Source organism: Lepus europaeus, chromosome 9, assembly GCF_033115175.1.
Source record: "Lepus europaeus isolate LE1 chromosome 9, mLepTim1.pri, whole genome shotgun sequence".
Lineage (NCBI taxonomy): Eukaryota > Metazoa > Chordata > Mammalia > Lagomorpha > Leporidae > Lepus > Lepus europaeus.
Window position 1 is genome coordinate 57,544,067 of NC_084835.1, and position 27,884 is coordinate 57,571,950.

Sequence of the window (27,884 nt, forward strand, 5' to 3'; positions counted from 1 at the left end):
AGAGCTCAATCCTCGGGTACTGTACAGTGTGGGATGCGGGTGTCCTGAGTGGCATTTTAATTACTAAGCTAAGTGCCCACCCTCAGTTGTGGTGTTTGAAAGCCACTAGAAATTCTGTCTGTCTTGATGGGCTGCATTTTCCTCCCAGAAGTGCTCACCTCTTTCTCATTTCCTTTGTATTTGTTCATTTATTTTGTAAGCCCGAGTAGCTTGCTGCATGGCAGCCCGAGCCTTGGCTCCTGGAGATAACAGAGATGAGACAGATTCCTGTCCACCCTGCAGGGCCCCCTGCACATAAGCACATGCCCTCTAGGCTGCTGAAGAAGTGTTCCAGAGGAGGGAGACCTCTCATTTGTGGGAGGGTGTGGCCGTGGATGGCTTCCAGAAGTGGGAATGCTGAGCTGCACGGGAGTAGGTCTGCTGGAGAAAAGAGAGCAGGTGCCTGGTGGCAGGGGGTGGTGCCCCCTGAGGCACAGGTACAGCAAGCTACACTGTATAGGGTGGAGGCAGCTTGCTTCCAGGGCAGGAGCACAGTCCACAAGATCAGTCCTGGTGGAAAATGGAGCTGCAGGGGCAGGCACAGGAGCAGAGCACCCTCACAGGGTGGGTGAACAATCTCATGGGGGAGGCAGCTCAGAGAGAAAACCAAGATTGTCAGATCCTGTGTGAGGCCTGCATGATTCAGTCCCCTAGGACTCTGCTCCCACGAGATCGTCTTGGGCAGTTGAGATGGGCCAGGTCTTTGCTTGATTTTGCTCAGCTCCTTGACCTCCTTCCCCTCTGGGGTCCAACCCCTCCTTCTCCTGAGGCCAAGTTCATTGCTTAGATTAGCTATTGCAGCCTTCCTCCTCCAGCCCAGTTCTCCTGGCCCCCTTTCCTGTCCTACTGCTTGTTTGTGTAGTGTTTACCTCCCGACACACCATATACCTTCCTTTTATTACATTCATTGTTCATCTCTGTCTCCACACCAAAATGTCAGCTCCCAAAGGCAGAGAGGGAATTTCGTCAATCTGTTCTGTTCTCCAGTGTACCCCAGGCCTGAGAACAGTGCCCCACACTGAGTGTTTGCTGATGAAATGAATAACCATATGTCCTTGGATTGTTTTATAAGAAACTTGAGAGTAGAAGGGAAAAAAAAAAGCTAGAGATACCATTCCAATGTTCTTGTTCATTTTCATCATGATTGATTTGAAATGCACTGCTTTCCTAGGCATATTAGCAGGAAGCTGGATTGAAAGTGGAGCACTGGGAATTGGGATGGAGGCATGGCAATTGGTGGCCCAGCTGTGCCACAACGCCTGCCGCTCTTCTTCTGGAATATAACTTCTTTTGTGCGCAGGCAGTCATCAGCTTGCCTTATGGCTTCTCAGCTCTCTAGTGGCGTGGAAGCCACACACATTCAATAGACACTGTATGTGGAATGGTGGATTTAGATCTTCCCTAGGCTGGCACTGCGTGGTCCCACTGTGTGGGGCAGTGGCAGCGAGCACAGCTCCCAGGCAGCCTGTGGTCCAGAGCAGAAGGGGTCAGGCTCTGTAGCGCACCGTGATGCTGAGCTGGGATAGGCGGAGTTTGGTCCATTCAAGTGTTGTTTCCACTTAGGATAGTTATGAGTTTTTTGGGACAACCCCACTGGCAGCATCTGTATTTTCCACACATCCGGGCAATTGTTTGAAAGTTTCTTTGTGCTTGGGGTCTTAGGTAAGAAGGACAGAATGCTGGTGTTAGTCTAGAAAGACACAAATGTGTGCCCAGCTTTTCTGGGATGAAAAAGAATTTTGTGTTGCTTCCTCCCCTTCGCAGCCCCCATGTCTTCCTTCATTTTCCTTGAGGACTGCTAGTGTAAGCGGCAGCAGCAGTCCTGCTGTGTGAGCCACGCTCTTGGAGTCCAAATTCCAGCTTGGATCAGCACCTCCTGGGCTGCTGTGGTCTGACATCTGTGACTCTAATCCTTATGGGTCTCCCATGCAGAGCTGTGCCCAGGTGCCAGACACCTTGTGCTTCCATGGCCAGGAGCACTTGGGCTTTTCCCACCCTCCTGGCTTCCTCTGCTCTGCCCTCTTGCTTTGACTCTCTAGGGTTGCTCCTATTTCCTCTTGCTTCCTGGTTCTTTCTTTTTCTTTTCTTAAGATTTATTTTATTATTTGAAAGGCTGAGTAACTGAAAGGGAGACAGACAAACACACACACACACACAGATAGAGAGGGAGAGAGAGAGAGAGAGAGGAAGAGAGATCTCCCATTCTTCCCTCCACTGCTTCACTCCCCACATGCCTGCAATAGCCTGGGCTGGGCCAGGAAAAAATCAGGAGCCTGGAACTCCATCTTGGTCTCCCCAAGGGTGGCAGGGCCCCAGGCACTTGGGTCATCTTCTGCTTCCTTCCCAGGTGCATGAGTGGAGAGCTGGATTGGAAGGGAGCAGCCAGGACTTGAACTGGTACTCTGATATGGGATGCTCGTGCTATAAGCGTCCACAATGCAGATGCCTGCTTCCTGGTGCTGATGGCACGTTCTCTGTATTTCCATAATTGACTTCCTTCCTCCTTTCTTCCCTTCCTCCCTTTCTTCCTTCATTCCTGTAGGTCATTGTTGCTGATGACGACAACAAATTTTCCATTCTAACCTGTTGACTCCGTATTTTCCTGACCTTCATGTTCTCCTCCAATAACTCACTTTTCTCCTCCCTGCTCTGACTTCTTTTCAACCCTCAGGCTTATACTTATTCCTTCCCATTTGTAGACATCTGTACTCAGCTAATTAATTTTGCTTTATTCAATTGATATCCCATGGTCTTTTTTATTTCCACAAGGAATGCAGAACCCACCCATCTCCCTATCAAACAAGAAGATACTGTGGTAATAGCTCAGAGTGCTGAAAACTTCCTGTGTAATTTGAAATCTGTGCCTATGAGGGGGCTTCAGAAAGTTCATGGGAAATATGTGTTAAAAAACACTGCATAAATCTGAAAAAAATTTTTGCACCCAAAATTTTTGCACTTACTTTTTTATCCCATTTTTCCATGAACTTTAAAAGAATGTGTTTATTGGGGCTGGCTCTGTGGCGTAGTCAGCTAGGCATCCCATTTGGGTGCCAGTTCGTGTCCTGGCTGCTCTTCTTCCGATCCAGCTCTCTGCCTAAGGCCTGGGAAAGTAGTGGAAGATGGCCCAAGTGCTTGGGTGCCTGCACCCATGTAGGAGAACCAGAGGAGGCTCCTGGCTTCAGATAAGCCTGGCTCCAGCTGTTGTGGCCAGTTTGTGAGTGGACCAGTGGATAGAAGACCTTTCTCTGTGTGTCTCCCTCTCTCTGTCTGTGCTTACTTTCATTTTTTATTTGAAAGGCTTGGGGAAAGAGAGAGAAAGAGAAAGGGAGAAAGGGAGAAAGGGAGAAAGAGAGAGAGAGAGAGAGAGAGAGAGAGAGAGAGAGAGAGAGAGAGAGAGAGATAGCGATTTCCCCACCCATTGCTTGACTTCCTAATGCCCACAGTAGCCAGGGTCTGGACCAGGCTGAAGCCAGGAGCCATGAACTCAGTCTGGGTCTCTCATATAAGTAGCAGGGACCCAAGTACTTGAGCCATCACCTGCTACCTCTCAGGGTGTTCTTTCTCAGGGAGCTGTACCAAAAGCGTAGCAGCCTGGACTAGAACCAGAAACTCCTATATGGAATGCGTATGTCACAAGCGGTGACTTTAATGGCTGCACCAAGTGTCTGCCCCTCCTTGAACTTTTTAAAGAAACTTCATAAAAGGACCCCGACCAACTATTGTGAAGTATATCCTTACAATTATTCCTCCTAATAGGTCTGTGAGTTAGAGTCATGTATTATGCCCATTTTACAGATGAGGAAGTGGGAACTTGAGAGGAAAAATGCCCCCGATCCCTGGGCCCTCTGACGTTCAGTGCTGCCGTGAGGATGGTTGGTGAGTGGTAAGGACATGGTCCAGGAGTCTCAGATGGAGAGTATTGAAAAGCACTTTTCTTCTGTTTTCTTTTTCAGTATCTTCTCATCCATTGACAGCCTAGTTCTCGGTCTCTCGGTAGGGATTTTAATCTTCCCAAACTAATTTAGAACTTAATTATATTCTGCTTTAACTTAGTTCTTTTTTTTAAAAAAAAGAATTTATTTATTTATTTGAAAGAGTGACAGAGAGGGAGAGACAGAGAGAGAAAGAGATCTTCCATCTGCTGATGCAGTCCCCAAATGGCCTCAACAGCCAGGGACCTGGAGCTCCACCCAGGTTTCCCATGAGGATGGCAGAGCCCCAGCACTTGAACCATCTTCTTCTGCTTTCTCAGGTGCATTAGCAGGGAGCTGGATTGGAAGTGGAGCAGGTGGAACTGGGACTGGTGCTGTGATATTGGATGCTGGTGTTGCACATGGCAGCTTAACTCACTGTACCACAATGCTTCCTTCTTCATTCAGTTGTATTGGTGTTAGATTCCTGGTCGGATTTTTTACTTTAATATAACTTAAAATGTTTTTTAAATCAATGATTTAAAATTGCATGGATTAATCACGTGAAACATGATGTTTTGAATTACAATTGAGGAATAGCTTAGTAGAACTAATTAGCCTGTCTTTTCAGGTCCTCCAGTGTGGAATGCAGGTGTCTTAACGAGTAGGCCAGACATTCACTTCTCTTTACTAATTATTCAATTGGACTATTTGTCTTCTTGCTCTTTAGTTGAATCTCTTATGTATTATGCATATTAAGCTGTAATGAGGTTATGGTTTGCAAATATTTTTACCATTGTATAGATTGTTTCTTTACTCTGTTGATCATTTCCTTTTCTGTGCAAAAGATTTTTAGATTGATATAAACCTATTGCCTGGTTTTGCCTTTGTTGACTGTGGTTTTAGGGTCATATAAAAAATCATTGCTGAGACAATGGCATGGAGCTTTAACTTTGTGTTTTCTTCTATCAGTTTTATAATTTTTTAAAGATTTATTTTATTTATTTGAAAGGCAGAGTTACAGAGAGAGGTGGAAACAGAGAGAGAGGTCTTACAACTGCTGGTTTACTCCCCAATGGCCACAATGGCAGGAGCTGCACTGATCCGAAGCCAGGAACCAGGAGCTTCTTCTGGGTCTGCCACGTGGGTGCAGAAACCCAAGGACTTGGGCCATCTTCTACTGTTTTCCAGGCCATAGCTGAGAGCTGGATAGGAAGTGGAGTAGCTGGGACTAGAACCGGTGCCCATATGGGATGCCAGCACTTCAGGCCAGGGCTTTAACCCACTGTGCCACAGCAGTGGCTCCAGTTTTATAATTTAAGTTATATGTTTAAGTCTTTAATCCATTTTGAATTGATTTTTTTACAGTAGTTCCCCCTTATCTGTTCCAGGACTCCCTATGAGTGCCTGAGTCCATGGCTAGTACAAAATCTGTGCAATAACACAGCGATATGGTGACAATCTGATAACTGGGATGGCTACTAAGTGACTGTGGGGGTGGCACATACAGTGTGCATGCTGTGAGCAAAGGGATGATTGATGTCTCAGGTTCATTATGCTACTCAGGGTGGTGTGCAATATCATACTTATGAAAAACTTCCACCCACTGGTCTACTCCCCGAATAGCTGCAGTGACTTGGGAATGGGTCAGGCCAAAGCCAGGAGCCTGGAACTCCATCTGGGTCTCCCATATGAGTGACAGGGGCCCAAGTATTTGGACCATTCTCTGCTGCTTTCCCAGGCACATTAGCATTGGATCGGAAGTGGAACAGCCAGGACTTGCACTGGTTCTCATATGGGATGCTGGCATCAAAGGCGGCAGCTTAATTCACTGTTTTTTTTTTTTTTTTCCTCTTTCTGCAAAAAATGCCATTGGATTTTGGTAGGGTTTGCATTGAATCTGTATATCTCTTTTGATAATTATTGATAGTTTATTTTTTAATTTTTTGAAGATTTTATTTATTTATTTGAGAGGTAGAGTTACAGACAGTGAGAGGGAGAGACAGAGAAAAAGGTCTTCCATCCATTGGTTCACTCCCCAAATGGCCACAATGGCTGGACCTGAGCCAATCCCGAGCCAGGAGCCAGGAGTCAGGTGCAGGTCTCCCATGCAGGTGCAGGGGCCAAAGCACTTGGGCCATCTTCCACTGCCTTCCCAGATCATAGCAGCCGGGAATAGAACCGGCACCACAGTCGGAGGATTAACCTACTGCACCACAGCTCTGACTCCATTACTGATAGCTTAACAGTATTAGTTCTTCTAATCCTTGAACATGAAATGTCATCCCATTAATTTGAGTTGTTTTCAATTTCTTTTAACTTCATTTTAAAGTATTCAATTTACAAGTCTTGCATCTCCTTGATTAAATTTATGACTAAATATTTTTAATAGCTCTTATTAATGGGGATGATTTTTTTATTTCTTTTTCTGATACTTTGTTGTTAGTATGCAGAAAAGCTGGTAGTTTTTGGAAAGCTTTTATTTAATAAATTTAAATTTCATAGGTACAGCTTTAGGAATATAGTGGTCCTTCCCCCCATACCCGCCCTCCTACCTCCACTCCCATGCCACCTCCTACTCCCTCTCCCATCCCAATCTTCATTAAGATTCATTTTTAATTATCTTTATATACAGAAGATCAACTCTATACTAAGTAAATATTTCAATGATTTGCACCCACAAACACATAAAGCATAAAGTATTGCATGAATTCAAGTTTTACCATTAATTCTCATAGTACAATTCATTAAGGACAGAAGTCCTAGATGGGGAGCAAGTGCCCAGTGACTCCTGTTGTTGATTTAACAGTTGGCACTCTTATTTATTTATTTTGTTTTATTTTATTTTTTTGACAGACAAAGTTAGACAGTGACAGAGAGAGAGAGAGAGAGAGAGAGAGAGAGAGAGACAGAGAGAAAGCTTTCCTTTTTTCCATCGGTTCACCCCCCAAGTGGCTGCTACGGCTGGCGAGTTGCAGCCGGTGTGCTGAGCCGACCCGAAGCCAGGAGCCAGGTGCTTCCTCCTGGTCTCCCATGCGGATGCAAGGCTCAAGGACCTGGGCCATCCTCCACTGCCTTCCCTGGCCACAGCAGAGAGCTGGACTGGAAGAGGACCAACCAGGACAGAATCCGGTGCCCCGACCAGGACTAGAACCCGGTGTGCCAGCACCACAAGCGGAGGATTAGCCTGGTGAGCCGCAGCGCTGGCCTATTTATTTATTTATTTATTTTGACAGGCAGAGTTAGACAGTGAGAGAGAGAGACAGAGAGAAAGGTCTTCCTTCCGTTGGTTCAACCCCCAAATGGCTGCTACAGCCAGAGCGCTGCGGCCAGCACGCTGCGCCAATTCGAAGCCAGGAACCGGGTGCTTCCTCCTTGTCTCCCATGTGGGTGCAGGGCCCGAGCACTTGGGCCATCCTCCACTGCCTTTCCGAGCCACAGCAGAGAGCTGGACTGGAAGAGGAGCAACCTGGACAGAATCCCGCGCCCCAACTGGTACTAGAACCCCAGGTGCCGGCTCTGCAGGCAGAGGATTAGCCTAGTGAGCTGAGGCGCCACCGGCACTCTTATTTATGATGTCAGTGATCACCCGAGGCTCTTGTTATGAGCTTCCAAGGCTATGGAAATCTTTTGAGTCCACAAACTCCTTCAGTATTTAGATTGGTCCATAAGAAAAGTGGAAGTTCTCTCCTTCCTTCAGAGAAAGGTACCTCCTTCTTTGATAGCCTCTTCTTTCCACTGGGATCTCACAGAGATCCTTCATGTAGGTCAATTTTTGCCATAGTGTCTTGGCTTTCCATGCCTGAAATGCTCTCATGGGATTTTTAGCAAGATCTGAATGTCTTAAGGGCTGATTCTGAGGCCATAGTGTTGTTTAGGGCATTTGCCATTCTATGAGTCTGCTGTGTGGCCTGCTTCCCATGTTGGATCATTCTCTCCTTCTTAATTCTATCTATTGTTATTAGCAGACACTTGGTCTTATTTATGTGACCCCTTTGAAACTTATTTCAATCTATATGATCAGTAACACACTTAAAATGATCACTTTAACTAGTAAGACAGCATCAGTATCACCCAGCTTAATGGGATTTGGAGTCCCATGGCAAGTTTTTAGCTTTACCCTTAGGGGTAAATCCGTGGGAACATGTGCTGAACTGTAAATCTCCTCCCTCTCTTATTCCCACCCTTATTTTTTATTGGCATCAATTTTCAATTGGATTTAAACATCTGTGAATAATTCTGTGTTAAGAGTTCAACCAACGATGTTAAGTAGAAAAAGAAAATAGTCAAAAAAAGAAAATAATAAGCTGTTCCTTGACAGTCAGGACAAGGGCTGATCAAGTCATTGCTTCTCATAGTGTCAATTTTACTTCTACAGGTTTCCTTTTAGGTGCTCCTAAAAGGTTGTTTTTGTAGCTATTGTGAATGGGATTGATCTTAGAAGTTCTTTTTCAGCTGTGGCATTGTCTGTGCATATAAAGGCTGTTGATTTTTGTATATTGATTTTATATTCTGCTACTTTACCAAACTCTTCTATGAGTTCCAATAGTCTCTTAATGGAGTATTTGGGTCCCCTAAATAAAGAATCATATCATCTGCAAAAAGGGATATTTTGACTTCCTCCTTCCCAATTTGTATCCCTTTGATTTCTTTTTCTTGCCTAATGGCTTTGGGTAAAACTTCCAGTACTATATTGAATAGCAATGGTGAGACTGGGCATCCCTGTCTAGTACCGGATCTCAGTGGGAATGCTTCCAACTTCTCCCCATTCAATATGATGCTGGCCATGGGTTTGTCATAAATTGCCTTGATTGTGTTGAAACTGCTGGTTTTTCTTTTTTAAAAAATTTATTTACTTGAAAGTCAGAGTTACAGAGAGAGAGAGAGAGAGAGAGAGAGAGAGAGAGAGATCTTTCATCTGCTGATTTGCTTTCCAATTGGCCACAATGGCCGGAGCTGTGCCAATTTGAAGCCAGGAGCTTCTTTCAGGATCTCCCATGCAGGTGCAGGCGCTCAAGGATTTGGGCTATCTCTACTGCTTTCCCAGGCCATAGCAGAGAGCTGGAAGTGGAGCAGCCAAGACTTGAACTAACGCCCATATGGGATGCTGGCACTGCAGGCGGCAGCATCACCCACTATGCCACAGTGCCAGCCCCAGAAGCTGCTGGTTTTTGTATGTTGACCTTGTAACATGCAGCTTTAATGAATTTGTTTATTAGTTCTAACAGATTTTAGGGAGTCTTTATGATTTGTACATATAACATGATGTAATCTGCAAACAATTTTATTTCCCCCTTTCCAAGTTGGAAGTCTGATTTCCTTCTCTTGCCTAATTGCTCTGCCTTGTACTTCCAGTACTGTGTGGAACAGAAGTAGCAAGAGTGGGCAAAAAAGTTTTCAAGTCTTCACAATTGAGTATATCAGCTGTGAGTTTCTCACATGTGGTCTTTTTTAAAAATTTTATTTAAATTATGCAAGTTTCTTATATTTCATATATACAGATCTAGGAACATAGTGATGCTTAATGATCCAACCCTTCTTTCTCTTCCCTCTCCCATTCCCACTCTTACTACTTTCAGTTTACTTAATGATTGTAAGGTTAACCCTACACTAAGTAAAAGAATTCAACACATAGAATTAAGGACAAAACAATACTGTTTCTCAACAGAAGAGACAAGGGCTATTAGCAATCACTGAATCTCAAAACACCTATTTCACTCCAATACATTACATTTTAGGTGCTCTATTAGTTATCCCTAATCAGGAAAAATATATTATTGTGTTGAGGAACATTATTTCTGTAACTAATTGGTTGAGGGTTTTTTTTTTTTAAAACATGAAAGGATGTTGAATTTTGCTAAGATTTTCCTGCATCTATTGAGATGATCATATGATGTTTGTCCTTCAGTCTGATAAGGTGATGTATCCATTTATAAATTTGCATACATCCAACAATTTTCATCCCTGGGATAGATCCCATTTTTTTAAAGATTTATTTTATTTATTTGAAAGAGTTACATGGAGAGGTAGAAACAGTGAGAGAGGTCTTCCATCTGCTGGTTCACTCCCCAGATGGCCACCATGGCTGGAGTTGGGCCTATCCGAAGCCAAGAGCCAGGAGCTTCTTCTGTGTCTCCCACACAGGTGCAGGGGTCCAAGGACTTGGGCCATCTTCTACTGCTTTCCCAGGCCATAACAGAGAGCTGGATCAGAAGAGGACTAAAATCAGCGCTCATATGGGATGCCAGCACTACAGGCCAGGGCTTTAACCTGCTCTGTCACAGTGCCGGCTCCTGGGATAGATCCCATTTGATTGTGGAGAGAGAGCCTTGTATTGCTCTGTTGAATTTGTTTTGCTAGTATTTTGTTGAGAAGTTTTGAATCTGTGTTCATTGGGGATATTGGCTTGTACTTTTATTTTTTTGTGGTATTCTTGCTCAGTTTTGGTATCTGGGTAATGTTGATCTTGTAAAAGAAGTTAGGAAGTATTCCCTCTTCAATTGTTCTGGGGGTGGCCCCGGGGAAGAATTTAAGAAGACTTGGTTTTCCTTCTCTTCAAACATTTGGTGTGACTTACCAGTGGAGTCATCAGGTCCTGGGCTTTTCTTCTATGAGAGATTTACTCAATCTGTTTGTTCATTCATGATCTGTTCAGATGTTCTGTTTCTTCCTGATTCCATCTTGGTATGCTATGTATGTCTAGGAATTTATCCATTTCTCGTACTTAATCCAATTTGTAAGCATGTAATTGTTCACTGTAGTCTCTTAAGATCCTTTGTAATTCTATGCTATCACTGGTAACGACTCCTCTTTAATTTCTGATATGTTTCTCTGTCTCCTTTTTTTCTTAATCTAATTAAAGGTTTACCTATTTTGTTTGTCTTTTCAAAAAATAAACTCTAAATTTTGTTGATATTTTGTTTTGTTTTCCTAGTCTCTCACTTGTTTCTGCTCTGATTTTTACTATTTCTTCCTTTTGTTATCATTGGGTTTAGTTTGTTTTTCTTTTTCTAGTTCCTTGAGGTACAGCATTAGATTGTTTGTTAGATTGTTTACTTCAAAATTTTTTTTCTTTTTTATGTAGGTTCCATTAGTTGTTCAGAAACTTGTTGCTTAATTTGCATGCATTTGAGAATTTTCTTCAGTTATTCCTGTTGCTGATTTCTAGTTTCATTTGCGTTATAGTCAGAAAAGATACTTGATATGATTTTATTCTTCTCATATTTGTTAAGAATTGTTTTGTAGGGTAATAAAAGTTCTATCCTGGAGGATCTTCCTTGTGCTTTTGAGATGCGTGTGCTGTCAGCTACTGATGAATGTCATGTTTTAGGTGACTGTTAGGCTGTTAGGCTCACTTGCTCCTTACTAGTTTTCTGTCTGGGTTCATCTTTCTGTTGCTGAAAGCAGGGTATATCAAAGTCCAAACTGCATTCTGTCTCTGAATTCATGTCTTAACATGGTTTTATATCATTTTCATGCTCTGATGTTGAGGGCACATATATTTAGAACTGCTATTTCCACTTGATGAACTAGTGTTTTTATCATTATGAAGTAACTTAGTCATTTCATTTTATAGTTTTTACTGATGGCAGTATATTTATGTTATCTGATGGGAGTATGTCTACATCTATTTTATCTTGGTTTCCATTTGCATGGAAATTTTTTTACCCAATACTTCATCTATAATCTATAATCTATGTGGGTCCTTAAATCTGAAGTGAGTATGGATATACAGCTTATAGGTAGTTGGTTCCTCCATGTCTTGTGATTGGATAATTTAATTTATTTACATTCAAAGCAATTATCAATAGGTTAGACTCTTTATGTTCCTAAAGTTGTACTTATGAAATGCATGAAGTTTGCATTCCTTAAATAAAAGGTTTCTGAGGAAAAAAACAAATAGTAAAAAAGAATCTACTGCTGTGGTTTTGTTTATTGTCTTCTGGTTACTTTGTAGTTCCTTTGTTTTCTTCTTCTTTTGCAATTTTATTCTTCTTTGTGATCTGGTGATTTTTTTTTAGTAGCACTCTAGTTTTTTTACATTTTATCTTTTGTGTATCTACAACAGATTTTTGCATTGTGGCTACCATGAGGCTTATGTAAAATGTATTAGTTATAATAGGCTACTTTAAGTGATTAACAACTTAAGCTTTGATTGTGTATAGAAACTAGGCAGTTTTACTCCATCCTTCCAATATTTTGTTTTTTTTATATAGAATTTATATCTTTTTATATTATGGATATATTAACAAATTACTGTAGGCATTATTATTATTATTAATAACTATTATTTTTAGTAGTTTTGTCTTAACCTTCATACCTCCTGTTTAGAATTTTAAAAAGATTCAGTGAGCCGGCGCCATGGCCCACTTGGTTAATCCTCTGCCAGCAGCGCTGGCATCCCATATGGGCACCAGGTTCTAGTCCTGGTTGCTCCTCTTCCAGTCCAGCTCTCTGCTATGGCCCAGGAGAGCAGTGGAGGATGGCCAAAGTGCTTGGGTCCCTGCACCAGCATGAGAGACCAGGGGGAAGCACCTGGCTCCTGGCTTTGGATCGGCACAGCACTGGCCGTAGCGGCCATTTGGGGAGTGAATCAACAGAAGGAAGACCTTTCTCTCTCTATCTCTCTCTCACTGTCTATAACTCTATCTGTCAAATAAATAAAAATAAAAATTAAAAAAAGAATTTTTAAAGATTCAGTTTATTTATTTATTTATTTGAAAGGAAGAGTGCCAGAAAGGGAGAGAAAGAAGAAATGTGTGTGTGTTTGTGTGTATGTGTGTATATGTGAGAGAGAGAGAGAGAGAGAGATCCTTCATCCACTGGTTCACTCCCTAAATAGCCACAATAGCCACGGCTGAGTTAGGTGAAGCCAGAAGCCAAGAACTCTTCCATCAATGTCTCCCACATGGGTGACAGGGCCTAAGCACTTGGATCATCATCCATCGCCTTCCCTGACACATTAGCAGGAGGCTGATTTGGAAGTGGAGCAACAGGACTTGAACTAGAACTCTGACATGGGGTAAAGGCATCACAAGTAGCAGCTTAACTCACTGCATCACAATGTTGGCTCCTCCTAGTTAGATTTGAAGAGCAAGAACCACCTGTTTTAATTCACTGTTTCTCATCATGCTCAGTATAGTCATGAACAGGTCATAAATATCGAATGTGTTACTTTGTGATTGACAGATCCATTTAGGAAGTGATACTTGAGCCATGATATTTGATCCCATGTTTGACACTATTGTGCGCCCTGGTTCTGTTAATGACGGTCTCCCTCTCTTTTCTCTCCCCAACCACAGCATGTGCATTCCGGTACAATGGGCTCTCCTTTGTCTACCTTATCTACCTCTTGCTCATTCCTCTGTTCTCAGAACCAACAAAAGCCACAATGCAAGGTAAGGCACTTATTATTTGGCATACCAGTTATACAGTTTCAATGCATTTTTGTGTTTATCTGATGGGAGAGATGTTATCTGTGCAACATGGGTGGTCCAGTAGGGAGTGGGTGTCAAATATTTGAACAGCTACATCAAATAGAGCTGTATAGAAATTGTGATAATTTCTTAGGTCACTTTCACAGTTGTTCTTCACATGTAGCTCCCTATTAAGTCTTTGTTAATATGCTTGGAAGTATATCTGGAATGATGTGTCTAGATAAAACTAAAAAAGTATTGTCAATCAAACATGGCAGTTGGTATGCAACATTAACTCATGTATGTCACTGTTGGGGGATGAATGCTGGGGGAGAAGTCAGTGGCAATTGGAAGGGGTAGAGCAGTGTTTGACATTCCTAAGCCACTTAGCAGGAGACCAAGAGAGGAAACCTGCTCGTAGTCCAGCCTTGTTCATGCCAGGTGAGGTTTGTTAGCATCTGCCTCAATGACGTACTGAAAGGCACCATCTGAGTTGGAAGCGTATTTTCTTAGGCATGTTCCTGCAAAGCTTTAGGTCCCTTTCCTGCTCCCGTACAAGGTCTCAGGACATAGAAGAGAGCTGTGCTTGTTGAGGCTGTAATTTGGAAGCATGGTCTGGTTTGTGAGTTTGTTTATTTGAAGTTCTTCCACAAGTATCAAACTAAAACCATGCTTAGATAATTTAATCAATTGTTTTGAAAAACGCCCACACTGCAAGTAAGGACTGTGCCAAATGCCTTAAGTGAGTGTAATAGCCCTCAAGGCTATCTGTTTACATGAAAGGAAAAGGAAGTTGTATTTGACCCAACCTATGGAGCAGCATGGAAAAGCTCATTGCTGGTGATTTTCTTGTTGATGGTGGACTCTGGAGGAAGAAGGAAAGACCCTGGTGTTCACAGAGCAACAAATAATGACTGCATCTTTTCCATTCTCTCCATTCATCATTAAATTGTAAAACACGTGCAGATCTTCATCCCGGTGTTGTGACTGCAATAGTTATATGTCATGTTGATTTTCCTGACTCAGGAGAGGAGCGCCATAATGTCCCTTAAATTTTTAATATACAAAGTTAGCAAAGACTAGAGAAATGTGAGTTTACATAAATCTTTACCCCAGCCACTACAGCCTCATTCCTGAAGAGATCAACATAAGCAAAATAGTTTCAGGCCTCAGAACAAGATTGCAGCATATAGGCAACTTCCACTTCATAACTTGGTGCTCATTTTTCAGAGAAAGAAGGTTTGTGTGCATTCAGCTTTAAACATGACTACCTTTATATATTCAATTGCATTATCTATCACGTTTATATCAAGTTGGATCCTTATGTCTTTTTTGGATTCGAGGTAACTGGGATCTGCCCTTTTGTATGTATGTGACAACCCTAACTTTTCCTTTATCTCTAACTAACCAGTCCTGAATGTTGCAACAGTGGCAGAAGTGCTCACTGGTCTAAATGCAAGTGCACCAGGGACTGACACCATCAGGAAGCTCACAGGTGAAACAAAATCAAAGGCAAAAAAGAAAATCCTCTCTAGATAAAGAAATACCCTGAACAAACAAAATGCAACCAGGTCAACGAACCAACAGGCATAATCAAGGGCACAGTTGTCTCCTGGCGCTGCTCGTAACAGGAAAGGCGAGGACAGCAGGCTTGAGAGGGAAATCCACTTGGATCTTCCCCATTCCTACCTGGAAGCAGCATTGTGAGAATTTATTTTCCTCTTTCCTGCATTTCAGCACCAAGAAACATGGCTGATACTCAACACAACCTCATTTGCTTGTTTGTTTCTGTGATTGCAGAGGGACTCCAAAAGGGACATCACATGTATTTTTTTCTGAACTCATAGAGCTCCTATTCCCTGTGTTCCTAAAATCTGTGTTTTGAGACATCCCAGGTTAGACAGCCCTGGTGGCGTGAGGTCCCCTATGGAGCTGACCTCTGCCAGTGATGGCCCTAGCACGGGAGGATGCTGTGTGTGCTGTGTGGCTTGTCGGGGGACTCAGGTTCAGATTTGCTTGGACTCTGGAGTTGGTGTCCCTACATGTTTTTCACGAATCAGTCAACAAAGTACATTGGCGAATTGAAAGGACTGCCGGCGAGCTCTGCATTCCCTGTGCCCAGACAGTTTGTGCCTGAGATGGTGACTGAGTTTGAATTGGCCTCCAGAGCCGATCAGGCCACACTGTCCATTGCTAGGCCTGTGGACTAATGCAGATTCCACCTGAACTGGAAGGAAGGTGCGTGAATGAGACCAGCACTCCAGGTCCTTCCCTCTGCTCTCCACTGGGTCTCCTAAGTTTCTTTCTTTTTGTTTTTTTAAAGATTTTTTTTTTTTATTTGAGACAGTTACACAGAGAGGTAGAGACAATGAGAGAGGTCTTCCGTCCCCAGATGGCTGCAATGGCCGGAGCTGAGCTGATCCAAAGCTGGGAGCCAGGAGCTTCTTCCTGGTCTCCCACGCAGTGCAGGGGCCCAAGGACTTGAGCCATCTTCTACTGCTTTCCCAGGCGCATTAGCAGGGAGCTGGATTAGAAGTGGAGCAGCTAGGACTCGAACTGGCACCCATATGGGATGCTGGCGATGCAGGCCGAGGTTTTAACATACTGTGCCACAAGTTTTTTTCTTGTATCTTATCAGTACATACATAAAAATGCCCAGTATATAACAAATATTAATATCATAAGTTGGGAGGTGATTTTTGGATCTAGCTCTTGGAGTAGTGTATTAGTCTGATTTTGTTACTCTCATGAATTGCCTGTGGCAGTCTACTTTAGAAAGAAAAGAGGTTTATTTTGCTCAGAGTTTTGGAGGTGCAATTGCATGGCTCCAGCATCAGTTTAACTCCGGGGAGGGTCTTGAGGCCATATTGGGAGCATGTGAGAAAAGGAGTGATTACACAGTAAGACAGAGGCCAGAGACTGATCCAGGGGTCAGGTTCAGGCTGACTCATGAGAACAGCCTCAGGGTTTCCTCCATAACTATACCTTCTGAGGGCAGAGTACCCACTGACCTGGGAACCTCCCACTAGGTCCCACCTCTTTAAAAGGTCTACCACCTTCCAACATTGTAATCCCAGAGGACCAAGTTTTCAGCACTTGAATGCTTGAAGGACCACCATGGCCAGACCATAGCAAGCAGCTCTAAATGCTCGATTCTAGTCCTGCTTTGTTGTTTAGGACAGGGATATCCACTTACTGTAGTTCACTTTATCCACAGGGGATATGTTCCAAGACTTCCAGTGGCTGCTTGAAACCACAGATAGTACCAAACTTTATCTATGCTGGTATTTTTTCTATATGCCCTGCAGCAGAGCCACACAGGACCAGAATTCATTAATGCCTTAGTGGTTCTTTTGCATCAGTACTCTTGCATTTTGAGGCCACTGCTAAATAAAACCAGAGTGACTTGAATAGAAGCCCAGGGATACCAGGCCAGTTGATCTGATAACTCAATTTCTACTAGATGACTAGCACTAACATGTGGGTAGTATATACAGAGTGGATACGCGGCACAAAGGGATGATTCACATCCTAGGTGGGACAGAGTGAGATTTTATCACACTACTCAGCCTGGCATGTAATTTATAACTTGTAGTTGCTTTATTTGAGTAATTCTCCATTAGCATTTTTGGACTGCAGTTGACCACAAGTAACTGAAATGTCAGAAAGTGAAAGCCTGGGTAAGAGGAGGCTGCTGTAGTTGATCTCAAGGCTATCAGCAGGGCAGAGTTTCTGAGTATTACTGATGCCCTCTCCTTGCCTGTGATGAAGCAGAGGATTTGTTGTAAGACCTCTGTCACTGTGCTGGGGAGGCTGGGAGATGGGCAGCAGCTAGGATTATATTGAAATGTATAAAAACTGAGTTTTTAGAAGTTAGGGTGCTTCCTGCAGAGCAGTGGTCTTTCTACATTCTGCCTGTTGAACTCTTCATTTAGGGGAGGATTAAGCCTGTGACTATAAAGGAAATTGAGGCCAGAGTGCTATTTAGGGCACTTGTCATTCTATGAGTCCGTTGTGTATCCCACTTTCCATGTTGGATCACTGTCTCCTTTTGCATTCTATCAATTATTATTAGCAGACACTGGACTTACTTATGTGATCCCTTTGACACTTAATCCTATCTTTACAATCAGTTATGAAATTAAACTGATCACTTTAAGTAGTAAGATGGCATTAGTACCTGCCAACTTAATGGGATTTGGAGTCCCATGGCAAGTATTTAGTTTACCCTTAGTTAAGTCTGAGGGAGTGTGTGCTGAACTGTACATCTGCTCCCTCTCTTATTCCCACTCTTATTTTTAACAGGGATCAATTTTCAATTGGATTTAAGCACCTAAAAATAATTCTGTGTTAAGTAAAGAGTTCATAGTATCCCTTTCACTTCAATAGGTTTCCTTTTTTGTGGTTGGTTGGTTAGACACTATGAGAAACAGTGATTTGATCAGCCCTTATCCTGACTGTTGATGTACAATTTAATACTCTATCCCTTTTAGTATTTTTTTGTTCTAGTGGTGGTTGAACTCTGTAATTAACACACATTTATTCTTAGGTGTTGAAATTTAATGAAAAGTGATCCCTGCTAAATATAAGAGTGGGAATAAGAGAGGGAGGAGATGTACAATTAGGGACATGCTCAATTGGATTTGACCCAAATGGTGGAGTTAGAAATGTGCCAGGGGATTCCAATACAATCCCATCAAGATTGCATGTACCAATGCCATCTCACTAGTCCAAGTGATCAATTTCAGTTCACAATTGATCACACTGATAGGTCTAAGAGTCAAAGGGATAACACAAACAAGACTAATGTCTGTGAATACTAACTGATAGAATCAAAAAGGGAGAGACGGATCCAACATGGGAAGTGGGATACACAGCAGACTCATAGAATGGCAGATGTCCTAAATAGCACTCTGGCCTCAGAATCAGCCCTTAAAGCATTCTGATCTGGCTGAAGAGCCCATGAGAGTATTTTAGGCATGGAAAGCCAGGACACTCTGGCAAAAAACAAACAAACAAACAAACAAACAAAAAAACTTAAATGAAAGAGCTCTGTGAGTGAGATCCCAGTAGAAAGAATGGACCATCAAAGAAGGAGGTACCTTTCTCTGAAGGGAGGAGAGAACTTTCACTTTGACTATGACCTTGTCTAAATAAGATCGAAGTCGGTGAACTCAAAAGGCTTCCATAGCCTTGGAAACTCATGACTAGAGCCTAGGGAGATTTCTGACGTCATAAACAAGAGTGTCAAATTGTTAAGTCAACAACAGGAGTCACTGTGCACTTACTCCTCATGTAGGATCTCTGTTCTTAATGTGTTGTTCAATGTGAAGTAATGCTATAACTAGTACTGAAATGGTATTTTACACTTTATGTTCTGTGTGGGTGCAAACTGATGAAATCTTTACTTAATGTATACTAAATCGATCTTCTGTATATAAAGATAATTGAAAATGAATCTTGATGTGAATGGAATGGGAGAGGGAGCGGGAGATAGGAGGGGTGTGGGTGGGAGGGAAGTTATGGGGGGGGAAGCCATTGTAATCCATAAACTGTACTTTTGAAAATTATACTTACTAAATATAAGTTAAAAAAAATAAAAAAGTAAAGAGTTCAACCAATGCTACTAAGTAGAAAAAAAAATTCTAAAAAGCATAAAATAGTTAAGCTGTTCCTTGACAGTCAGGACAAGGGCTGATCAAGTCCCTACTTCTCATAGTGCCAGTTTTACTTCTACAAGTGGCAAAAAAAGACCTAAATGAAAGATCTCTGTGAGTGAGATCCCAGTGAAAAGAAGGGGCCATCAAAGAAGGAGGTACCTTTCTCTGAAGGGAGGAGAGAACTTCTACTTTATTATGGCCTTGTCTAAATAATGTCAGAGTTTGTGAACTCAAAAGGCTTCCATAGCTTGGCAGCTCATGACAGGAGCCTCGGGTGATTACTGACATCATAATTAAGAGTGTCAATTGTTAAACCAACAACAGGAGTCACTGTGCACTTGCTCCCCATGTAGGATCTCTGTCCTTAATATGCTGTACTATGAGAATTAACAGTAAAACCTATCTTCAAACAGTACTTTATATTTTCTGTGTCTGTGTGGGTGCAAACTGTTGAAATATTTACTTAGTATAGAGTTCATCTTCTGTATATAAAGATAATTAAAAATGAATCTTAATGAAGAATAGGATGGGAGAGGAAGTAGGAGATGGGATGGTTTGCGGGTGGGAGGGTGGTTATGGGGAAAAGAACTGCTATAATCTAAAAGTTGTACTTTTGAAATTTATATTTATAAAATAAAGTTTTCTATAAAAATAAAATAAAGGAAATTGAAAGTGTGTTATCAAAAAATTAAAAGAAAATGGAAGGGAGAAAGGAAGGAGGAGGGAGAAGAGTGGGAATATCATCATGCTTTTAAAATTGTATATTTGAAATATATGAAATCTGATCTCTTTATGTAAATAATTTAAAAAAAAAAAACGGGCACTCCCTTGACTTGCATCCTCTGGTCTGCTTTAACACAAACCAGGAGGAAAAGAAAGCTCGGCATCAGAAGCAATGGGTGGCAGGCCTATTAATGGCTGATCTGTACAGTGATCTGCCCTCAAGGAGACCCAACAGGCCAGTCCACTGCAGTGGCTTTCAATGTGGTAAGCCTGGGCTTCAGCAGAAGTCAGCTTGTGAAGAGCCCTGGCAGCTCTGCCAAGAGTTGGATCACTGGAAATGGACCTGCCCTGGAGTCGAAGGATGCCCAGGTCAGAGCCACAGATCTTATTGGCTCTAAGCTGAAAAGCCCTTCACTCAGCCCAACTTCCAAAGTGACACTGCAGCTGAGGGTGTGGTCAAGTAGGGTCAGCAACATAGCAGGCAGAACTGTAAATTTCTTGTTAGAGATGCCCCCTGCCTTTACCTGGCCAGCTCTCCTCCCAGGCCAGCCAAGTAATGAAAGTCAACAGAGTGCCTTCCCCCAGGAGGTTCACACCTCCCTTAGGATATACCCCATGTGAAGAGATAGATAGGTCTGGGCCTCTGAATTTACAAGGCCTAAAGCCCACCAGATTATTATCAAGCCCCTTCTGTCAGGTTCTATTTGCCTCTCAATCAGAAAACTTAATTGTAGCTTAGACAGCACCTTTCTTAGCTCCTCTAATAATGACTCTGTCCTTTGTTCTAGGCCCTGTCTAGTGCACTTGGGCCTCATTCCTTTGTAATCATAACCTCTACTCTACCACCAATGGCTCTACTCCCAACCTGTGTGTACTGATGGTCCTCTTCCCCACTTAATGCTGTATAATTGTTCAAACCTGGTAAATGCCACTCTTAGGATCATTGGTTACTATCCTCACTCTGTCTTTTATGACCTTGTCTAAATATGATCAGAGTCGGCAAACTTGGAAGGCTTCCATAGCCTTGGCAACTCATGACGACAGCCTAGGATGGTTACTGGTGCCATAAGCTAGAGTGTCAATTTGTTGGGTCAACAACAGGAGCCACTGTGCACTTGCTCCTCATGTGGGATCTCTGTCCTTAATGTGCTGTACATTGTGATTTAATGCTATAACTAGTACTCAAACAGTATGTTTCACTTTGTGTTTCTATGTGGGTGCAAACTGTTGAAATCTTTATACTAAATTGATCTTCTGCATATAAAGAGAATTGAAAATGAATCTTGATGCAAATGGAAGGGGAGAGGGAGCGGGAGAGGGGAGGGTTGCGGGTGGGAGGGAAGTTATGGGGGGGGGGAAGCCATTGTAATCCATAAGCTGTACACTGGAAATTTATATTCATTAAATAAAGTTAAAAAAAAATTAGGGTGATGGAAAGTACTCAGAATTCCCTTAGCTTAGGGGTGCTATTGACTAATGAGGGCTGAACTACACAGGTACACAGAATACTAGAGGAAGAAGAGCCTACTGGAGTGATCAAGAACATCCCAGCCACCAGTTAGTGCAGTCCCTTCTTCAGCTCTCATGTCTGCTGCCCATGTGGTTCTTCCTACAGATGAGTGGTGCCAGGGAGCTCCCTGTCTTCTAGGCACTCTTTGGTACTGTTAGGCAGTTCGTTCTTGAATAAAACAGAAATCTACTACTTCACAAATATAAGCCATTGTTTCTGATCTAGAGCAACAAAGAAAGAGTTAGCAGAGACCAAAAGATCATTTTATAATAATATTGTGAAGGGAGTTGTCAAAAGGTAAGCATTTGACTAAATGATATCCGCTGTCTTTCATCCATCAAGGATTTTGGAACTCTTAGTTTTCTATTTCAGATCTTCAAATGTGTAGTTATCAGGCCGGCGCCACAGCTCAATAGGCTAATCCTCTGCCTGCGACACTGGCACACCGGGTTCTAGTCCTGGTCGGGGCGCCGGATTCTGTCCCGGTTGCCCCTCTTCCAGGCCCACTCTCTGCTGTGGCCCAGGAGGGCAGTGGAGGATGGCCCAAGTTGCTTGGGCCCTGCACCCGCATGGGAGACCAGAAGAAGCACCTGGCTCCTGGCTTCGGATCAGTGCAGTGCACCGGCTGCAGCACCCCGGCCGCAGTGGCCATTGGAGGGTGAACCAACGGCAAAGAAAGACCTTTCTCTCTGTCCCTCTCTCTCACTGTCCACTCTGCCTGTCAAAAAACAAATAAAAAACCACAAATGTATAGTTATCCCAGTAGCATTGTATCAGTCATGGTTCAACTAGAAATCAGGAATCATTCTGGATGGTTTTTGAATATTTATTCATATATTTTAATCTATTTGAAAGGCAAAAAACAGAGAGAGAGAGAGAGGTGGGGTGTGGGGAGAGCTCTTCCATCCATTGGTTCATTTATTCCACAAATGACTGTAACAGTGCTTGACTAGGCTGAAGTCAGGAGCCCAAAACTCTGTGCAGGTCTCCCAAATGGGCAGCAGAGACCCAATACTTGGGCTGTTGCCGCCACCCAGGATACAGTAACAGGAAGCTGGATTGGAAGCAAAGGAGCCAGGACATGAACTGGCACTCTGAGGTGGGTTGTGGGTGTCCTAAGTGGCAGCTTAAATCATTGCACCACAACACCCACCTCATTCTAGGTGTTTCAAAAAAAAAGAAAATTTAACAGAGGGAATCAGTTGCAAATAACAGTGATGGAAGAACTAAGAAGTCAGAAGCGAAGTTGAAGCCATGTAGCTATCTGCAGGGACGCTGGGGAGGATTGGGGTTGGGTGGCAGCAGCAGAATTAAAAACAAGAGCCATTGGCCACTGCCAGACCTGCAGGAGAAAGTTTAGCAACAAGTGTGTGTGCAGACAGCATTGGCTAACCCTCTGCAGTCTACTGTGTCAATCAGATATGACAGCCCCATGCCAGTCATTAAACAATGACCTTTGACTTTTCCAGTGTCCTTTGGAGAGTTGGGGAAGGGATGGTATCTCCCTTCTGTCTTTGTTTGCTGGGCAGAAGATCATTAGTGACTCCGGGACATGATTTCTAGATTGCCCTGGCCAGATCCACTTCCTGAAGAGGCTCCTCTCTCTGCCAGAATCTATTCCACAAGATTATGTGCAGCACACACTGTGGTGTTAATGCACAGTCCCCTTTCAGGATGGAGGCACCTGTTCCCCACCTGCCAGCAGGTGTTTCTGGAACAGAGCACTGCAGAATCTCTGTCTGGGAATTGATGGCGGTGGAAGGGAGCCACTTTACATGAATTTCTCTTTGCCCTGGCCAGAGAAAGCCTGGACCTTGTGATCGCTGAACACAGTTATCAAGACAGGAAGGTCTCGGTCAGCAGCGGTGTCTGGTGCAAGAGCATCATCATGTAGTGTCTGCCTATGTGAGGTCTTACTTCCTTCACCCTGAGCAGGTGTTGCACAAGAACACTACTCAATAATGCCCTTGCTGTCTGCAGCCCCCTCAGCCTGTTTCTGGGGAACCAGCTACAAGGTCCATGATGCCTGGACCTCTGTCTCAGGCCTCCTGCCCATGAGACAACATATGTGGTTGGACAGCTGGAGCCTGGGGCAGAGGGGCCAGCCTGGGAGGTGAGAGTTAGATGAAGAGACAGCCCCAGCATTCATGTCTAAGGTCACTCACACATACTCTGCCCAGTGCAACAGTGAGGGAACAATGTGGCTGCCTCTCCCTCCTGCCACTCACTTGACCTGGATGTCACTTCTTTGAGTCAAATCCCCCCCTTAGCACTTAGAGATCCATACACTTCAGGGTAAGGAGGCTTTGTGGGGGAATCAAAGGAGCAGATAGATCCTAAGCAATATATAAAATGATTAGCCAAATAGTAGTGATTATTAGTTGCAGAACTTACACTGGTTTGTGTCAACAGATCTCTGTGCTATGGTTTGAATGTCCCCTCCCAAAGTCATGTTCAAATTCAATTCACTTGCCTCTGTAGCACTTCCATGAGATGGACCCTTTTAGAGGTGTTCAAGTCACACAGGCTCTGGCTTCATAAATGGATCGAGGCCATTACTGTAGGAGCAGGCTCCCATGAAAGGACAATTGTGGCCCACTCTTTCTGTCTCATGCCCTCCTTCTTGCCATACAATGGCCCCTTACATGTTTTGACGTGGTAAGAAGGCCCTTGCCAGATGCTGGTGCCATATTCCTGGACTTCCCAGACTCTGAACTGTCAGAAGGAAATTGCTGATGTCTGTAAGTTACCCTGTCTCAGGCGTTCTGTTATGGTAACAGAGAATGGACCAAGACACTGTGCTGGAACATCCCTCCACAGATTTCAAGCAGGTGGCTTTGCCCATAACTCAGATTCATCTCAAATGTCACCTCCTTAGAAACATCTTCCTTTGCTTGCCTATGTGTCCTATTCTGCTCCCACTTGTATTTTTCATGCTGTGAACCAGTCTTATTTTCCTCGATATGTATATGATCTGAAATTATCTGTGGCCCTTAGCAAGAGCTGAATTTGAGGATCCCAGACACACAGCTGTTCTGTTTCTCTCGCCAGTTATTCCTGCACATTTCTCACTGGGAGTGCACCTGGAGGAAAATTCTCGTAGCTCAGTGAAATTCTAGGCGTTCTACAGAGCTCATCTGTTATCTTGTGGTCAAAGTTTTTTTTTTTTTTTTTTTTGTTTCTTTAGTGCCCCAATCTGTCTAAAATCAGTCATTCCTGTCCCCAGGCCAGTAAAAACAAAAACAAAATGAAAAATCTATAAAATGCAGTTAGAAAGAATTCTTTCCCAATGTGTTCTGATGCCCGTGGAAGACTTGACAGGGTACAGAGGCCCTGGTGAGGCTCGACCCTTCCCCTTGCCTACCTAAACTGCTTCTGCTGGGGCTGGGCTGAGTCCCACTGGACGCGGCAGGTGTCAGGATGGAGTCCCCACTATTCAGGACTCCTTAGGCTTCCTTGGTTCACTCTTGACTGTGCTGTTGTCCCTGTTGGGCAATGTGACTTGAAGTCAACTCCAAGAGAGTCAATTCTTGCAATGTCTGTTTCTTTCTGTCTGTCTCGCAGCACACACACACACACACAGCACTTTGGATCTGCAGTAGCCCTTTGTGTAAGCCCCTCACTTCTGCTGTCACAGTCACTCCAAACCACCTCTCTTCTTGCGTTTGGGTTTCTAAAGCAAGACTCAATTTTCAGTCTAGAGTATCTCTCAGGCTCACAAGGTCATCTTCTTGAAGCCCCTCCCAACAGGCTTGGGATTCTCTCCACCACATCCAATTCTCTGGTCTTCTCCAACATGAATCCTTCCACATCCTCCCCCATATAATGGGGAGCCACAGGTTGAAAATAAACATTCGTTGTCATGGTATTATCTGAAGAATAAGAGAGTGTTTGGCATGAAGGCTTGGTCCCTCAGCTTCTTAGGGTTCTGAAACTGAGCCATAATCCCAATTTAATAGATTTATTTAGTGTTTTTGTCCCTTCCAGTGTGTAAACAACAAATGGCAAGCATATGGCCTTTGTTTCTACTGTTGTATAACCAGGACCCCAAATAGTGCCTGATATATGGCAGGCACTCAGTAAATATTTATGGAACAAGTGGATTTACTTGTAGAGTCTAGGGTTCTAGAGTCATTGGTGAACATAGCTGTAGTCCTAGGCTTACTCAATCCTCATAATAGCAAACATCATAGTTTATTGCATGCAGTAGTCCCCTGGAGACAGGAGCTTAGGATATAACAGGCCATGGGATTCTGTTATTTTAGATTTAATTAGGATCAGAGGATCATGAGTAATTGAAGAAATCAAGACTGTTAAAAATGTTTTATGCTTTCACTTACAACAAAGGGCATTTTATTTAAGCATGTAATTCTGTAGGAAAGAAATGAATATTCTCTTGCTGTTCAAAAGCTGTGTGCTTGGCATTATTGAGATTTCTCTCCATTAAATTTGTTAATCTATGTATAATTAACTTCAGGTAGCTCAAGAATTGCAAATGAATGAAATTTCAAGTTATTTTCCCAGATATATAAATTATTTTGTAGACCTTATAATATATCGAGTACAACATACTCAATATGATAGAAGAATTTGGGTTTTGTTTGGATGAAATATAAATACGAAAACATGTGTGATCTGGAAGAAGACCACAGTGAGTACTCCATAAGTATTGGCTAATGATAATTTCATTGTTTTTGAAGTACAACATTATTCCTTTGAATGTCAGAGTGAGCTAGATTTAGAAAACTCATTCTCTTTGGAGAATTATAGGAACTTTTTTCCAGTGCTCTCTAAATAATAATGAAGAATGATGTGATTTCTAGGGTTCCTTAGTGTGCTTGATAAAGCTGATGCTTCTTGCTTCTTTTAAATAATACTTAGACTAATTATCCTGTTAATAGCCAATTCCATTATTAAGTACATATTGTTAGTATGTTAGTATTTAATTCTCAAAATAAACATTTGAGGAGCTGCTATTATTATTAAAAACTTAACAAAAATTTTCACCTGACAGAGAAAGACTGAGTTATGCATGGGCTATGAGCAAACCCCAGGACTCACAGGTGCTAAGGGGTGGGCCACACTATCCAACACTGTGTGCTTTTGACTCATGCTCTTTTTAGAGTTAAATGTTCTGAGAGTTTGCAAGGGAAGGGGGAAACTCAGTCCCAAAATAAATACTTGTTGGCTGATAGATTATCAGGCTCTGGACACAAGGACCTGGAGATACAATAGGAGTCTCTCTAAGGGAGTTATTTACTATGCATTGGTGCAGATGGATGCTGTATCTACAGGCGAGCTAGAAAATACATGGTGTTAAGTGTGATTGGTTATTTCTCTCAGCAAGTATTAATTGAAAGACGCGTTGTCACCAAACACTGTTTGGACATATGGAGGACAGAAAGATGGAGAAACGTGCCCTTCACCAGAACAGCTTCTCAAACACACTGGCTTTTGTGTGTTTTATTGAGTGGGGGGAGCTCTTCCAATGTAGCTATCTTTAGAAGCCAGCTGCTATACCAGTGACATTGTTACTGCTCTAAACTTATCTCAGGCAACTCCTTTGCAATAGTCTTAAGAGCTTACCTTAAGCAGGCTTCCTGGGGGCAAACTCTTGTCCTTTGAAAGTGAGTTTGATTTGTGTAGCATTTGAAGTCCAGCTTGAATGGGGAAAATGAACGATTAAATGAGCTCTGTCAATTTTAAAGGGAGGAAGCAAAGCAGACTATTTAATATGAACCCAAGTATTTGAAGGTCATTCCTCACTGAATGAGGAGGTTTGAGATGTATCTGAAAGAGAACAATGGGCCTCATATGCATGGTGAATACACATGGAACATGTATCTATCTTTCCAGATGGATACATGTGTGTGTATGTATATGTGTGTGTGTGGACACGTGTGTATATGGGCTTTTGTGTGGAGATATATGTGTGGATGAATGCATGTGACCTTACATGGCATTATGGAGTGAGATACCCAGGTGAAAAGGCAGCATCCTGAGGAAGTATCAACTGTCTGGATTTATTCTAGAATCTTGACTGTAAAAGCTAAGCAGTGCCCACTTGGTCCCGCTCAGAAACTCAGATATTCCTCTGGAGAGGTGCTTTGCCTGGGAGTATAATGAGTAATAAAAGCGGCCAACTCTGTGTCATGTTTCCTATGTTCCAGCCGCTGTTACAAGCACTTTCTATGTACTAAGTCATCTTATTAAATAATAGGAAAATGACATTGCAAAGATAGAACCTTTATTCTGATATGAAAACAAAAATTATTATGCAGTTAAGTAGAATAAAACTCCACGTAGCAGCCTAGGAGTGCTATATAGGGAAGCCCTGATAGAAATGTTCTGTCCTCTGTTACAGAATTGAGAACTGCATCAGTGCAGCCAAGGCACATTCCAGCCAGTCCAAATTCCTGCTTTCCCTTTGCCATCCCATGTCACTGGGCTTTGCCATATATCCTCAAGGAGGTGGGACTCTTCCCCATTTCTTGCATTTAATCATAAATTCTTAGTTTTTGATGCTAGTAGGGGTGGGGAAGCTTTTTTCTGCCAAGGGTCATTTTTGTATATGTAAATGATATTTATAACATCATTTGCAGTCCATACAAAATTATCATCTTAA

The 27,884-nt window shown here is 42.7% G+C and overlaps 1 protein-coding gene across 3 annotated transcripts in view; it reads left to right on the forward strand.

Moving 5' to 3' along the window:
* PIEZO2 (piezo type mechanosensitive ion channel component 2) overlaps positions 1–27,884 on the forward strand; it is a 460,107-nt gene that overhangs the window by 70,206 nt on the left and 362,017 nt on the right. For all 3 annotated transcript variants that reach the window (XM_062201352.1, XM_062201350.1, XM_062201351.1), the window contains exon 2: positions 13,253–13,348. In XM_062201352.1, coding sequence (XP_062057336.1) covers positions 13,253–13,348 — 96 coding nt within the window. The remainder of the gene's footprint in view (positions 1–13,252; positions 13,349–27,884) is intronic.